At 44.2% G+C, this 3153-nt stretch overlaps 1 protein-coding gene across 2 annotated transcripts in view; it reads right to left on the reverse strand.

Annotated features, from left to right (window-relative positions):
* Positions 1-2810, reverse strand: part of GATSL2 (GATS protein like 2) — a 169145-nt gene extending 166335 nt beyond the window's left edge. Inside the window, exon 1 of one of the 2 annotated variants that reach the window (XM_019545481.1) lies at positions 2385-2810. In XM_019545481.1, the coding sequence (XP_019401026.1) occupies positions 2385-2497 (113 nt within the window). In that variant the 5' untranslated portion in view covers positions 2498-2810. Of the gene's footprint in view, positions 1-2011; positions 2041-2384 lie in introns of those variants that run through there. The other variant, XM_019545484.1, reaches the window with a different exon arrangement.
* Positions 2811-3153: the final 343 nt, after the last annotated feature.

Here is a 3153-nt window from a genome sequence, read left to right on the forward strand (position 1 = left end):
AAACCACTTAAATTAGGATAGCAATGATTTCAGTGCTAGGTCACTGGTTCAAATCCACCCCAGACTGACAGCTTCTAAAGTCATGACTGTTTAACACTACTTTGGCAGCCCTGGTGAAAGTGGAGGTGTCCCTGGGCAAATAAACAGAGGGCAGAAGTAACCAGAAGTGTCCTAACAGAAAAGCTTAATGGGCCAAGGAGGCTCGATTAATTTGGCTCATGTTCATACTTGTCCCCTGAAGGTGGAGTTTGGGATAAAGGAAGTCTCCAGAGCGCTCGGATTTTGTGGTCAAGTTACCATCACTCATTTTTTAAAAGATCAAGACAACAGAATAACGTATTATAAAATCAGCTGTGCTCCCCGCTCCCACCGTCGGGCCTAAGCTTCCTTTGTGCAGACTGGGTTTGTCAGCACAGAAACTCCTCAAAGCAGGCTCCTGGTTTTGCTAAGTCCTTGCAAAGCATGGGTACCGAACCCACTACTTCAGCAGTGTTTGCCGGTGCAAGAACGGCAAGCACTCCTGTCCTGAGGTCTCTGCCACCTCCAACAATGGCAACCATCAAAAGGGGGAAAACAAATAAATTATTTAACAAACCCAAACAGAAGCTATTCCCCTGCCAGCGTACTGACCCAGAAAAAGAAAAAAAAAATTACCAGAGGCTCCATGAAATCCACTAGCCGCTTTACTATGGCTACTGATCCCCTGTGGAAGGCAATTTAATGCCACAGCAGCATAACCCTAAGTGCTACACACGAATGCAAAAGGACATGGGCTGTGACCCTGACTGTTCACGATTATCTGGCATTGTGGATGGGAAATGTAACATGAAGCTAGGAGACAACTGGACCATCCTTGAACTTGAAAAACAAGCTGTGTACGAAAAGCCCCAGATTTAAAGGCTTTGGTGCCGACTTTAATACGGATGTCCGAAGTGACAGAAAATGAAGCGCCCTGATTAGCAATTACAGGAAACAAAGGTGAGAGCAGTCACTTATTTAGCAATGAATGGTACATTAAAGAAAAATGCCTTTAATACCCTGTTGAGTATTCAGGGGCAGCGGTAAACAAGGTACTGATATACATTACGCTACAAACAATACCAGCGGTGAACCAACCCGGATGAGCCACAAATCAGAGTGAAATTTCAATGCATGAAGTTTAAGCTGGAAGATAAGGGACTGCAATCAAATTACACCACAAATAGATTCATTCATCCCTAAGCATTACTGAAGAGGGAAGATTGAATTAGAGATAGGAATAAAACAATTTAGAAAATAAATGGCACAAATTTATTTTCTATTTATTTTTCTCCGCGCCCCCTCCCCCCTTCCTCCCACCAGCAAAAGTCCCCAGTCTTTAAAGAAAAATGAGATTGAAGATGATTCAGTGAAGGAAACTGAAATACTAATTATCAGGCTGGAAAAACAAGAGTTTGAGTTATATTATTTACCTCCCACTCCAGCTGAATAAGCCAACAAAAGTCAACATGCTAACCCCTAGATATAGTGTACGTTTGCAATTCAAGTTGTTTTCTTCTCAGGCCTTGGCAGAATACATAAATCTCATAAACTGGTCAAAAATATTTTTTTAAATTGTTCTCTCACACACACACACACACACACACACACACACACTACCTCCCACTGCCTGTTTTTTTGCAGGAATCCAAGAAACCTAATGAAACCCATATCAGTCCTTGACAAAAAACAACCCAAGAGTACAATGTATGCAAGTCGATTCCTTGCCACCCCCCCACAAATGCTTCCAGCACTGAAAAAAGCACCCTTTAAAACAAACCGGGCGATTTGCTCTTTTAATAACTGCTGCAAGCGAAAAAAAAAATCCCTCCTCCTCCTCCTCTTGCTCCTGCTGCTGCTCTTGTCTTTGTTGTCCAGACCGATCGCCTTTTTATTTATTTCATTTTTTCAACAGAGGAAAAAAACAATACTTTCCAGGCTTTTTTTTTCTCTCCTTCTTTCCCCCCCCCTCTCCCTTGCACATTCCCCACACCTGTTTTCATTCATCCATTCATTTGCAAGGAGCAGCTCCCAGGCGAGATGTCCAGATTAAAGAATACATCAGCTATACAAGGGGGCAGGCTAAGGTTTTTTTTTTTTCCTTTTTTTTTCCTTTAATAAAAAAAGAAAGAAGAGAAATACAAAGAGAACCCCCCCCCCAACTATCCCCACCTGAAATGTCTTGAAGAAGGGGGGAAAAAAATGCAGAGAGGAACAAAGTTGTTTTCCACCTCTACCCCCCCCAACTCCTCACCCCCGCCCCCTTCCCATCCTGGTTTCTGCAACGGAATTAGCCAAGGGAATCTGATCTCACTTGCAGCCTCTTTTATCTTGCATTTTGCTTCCCTTATTTATTTGGCACTTACCTTGTCTTGGAGGAAAGGAAAGCAAGTTTGATTAATCCATAGGTAAACAACTGGATGCTCTCCTTGGCTATGCTGGCTACTTTAAGCCTGTGCTCTAAAATATGCAGCTCCATCTTTTCCTTTTTCTCATTTGTAGTTCATCTATGTTGGGGTTTTATTTTTATTTTTCTGAATGGGGAGCTGGGTGGTTGGGGCAGTATTATTATGATGTTGGATTCTTCTTCTTCTCCCCCTTTAAGACTCCAGTGAAGGGAAGGGAAGGGGGGGGGGATGGGAAAGAAAAACCGACGGTAAAAGTTAGAGATTTCAAGCAAAAGAAGAAGGGGGGAGAAGGGAGCAAAGCAGAGGATCAGAGGCAAAAGGAGTTAAGGGAGCTCAGAGGCAGCAAAAGCTCCAGAGTGCAGAAAGCAGCTGGTGTTACAGTGTAACAAACAACTTGCCACTCAAACTGACCTTCACTGAGCATGCGCCTGGCAGGCGGTGCATGCTGGGAGCTGTAGTTCCGCTGGGTGGGAGGGAGCTCAGAGCCTGAGCTGCCATGGGGGCTTATAGAGCCAAGAAGCAAATAGGTCCCTTGAGTGTTTTTCACAGCTCCCAGGGGAGTCTTCTCAAGGCAGTGGAAGAGGAGGGGGGAGGCTGATGCTGAGGCGGTCGCGGAAGCATCCTCCCTGCTAGGTTTTGCTGCGCTTTTTCTAAGAGCCCACCAATGCACAATTAAAAATGAAGAGGGAGTTTTCCACACCCCTCAAACTACTTGATATTCAGACAG

This window comes from Crocodylus porosus, unplaced genomic scaffold (genome assembly GCF_001723895.1).
Source record: "Crocodylus porosus isolate Cpor-Errol unplaced genomic scaffold, CroPor_comp1, whole genome shotgun sequence".
Taxonomy (NCBI): domain Eukaryota; kingdom Metazoa; phylum Chordata; order Crocodylia; family Crocodylidae; genus Crocodylus; species Crocodylus porosus.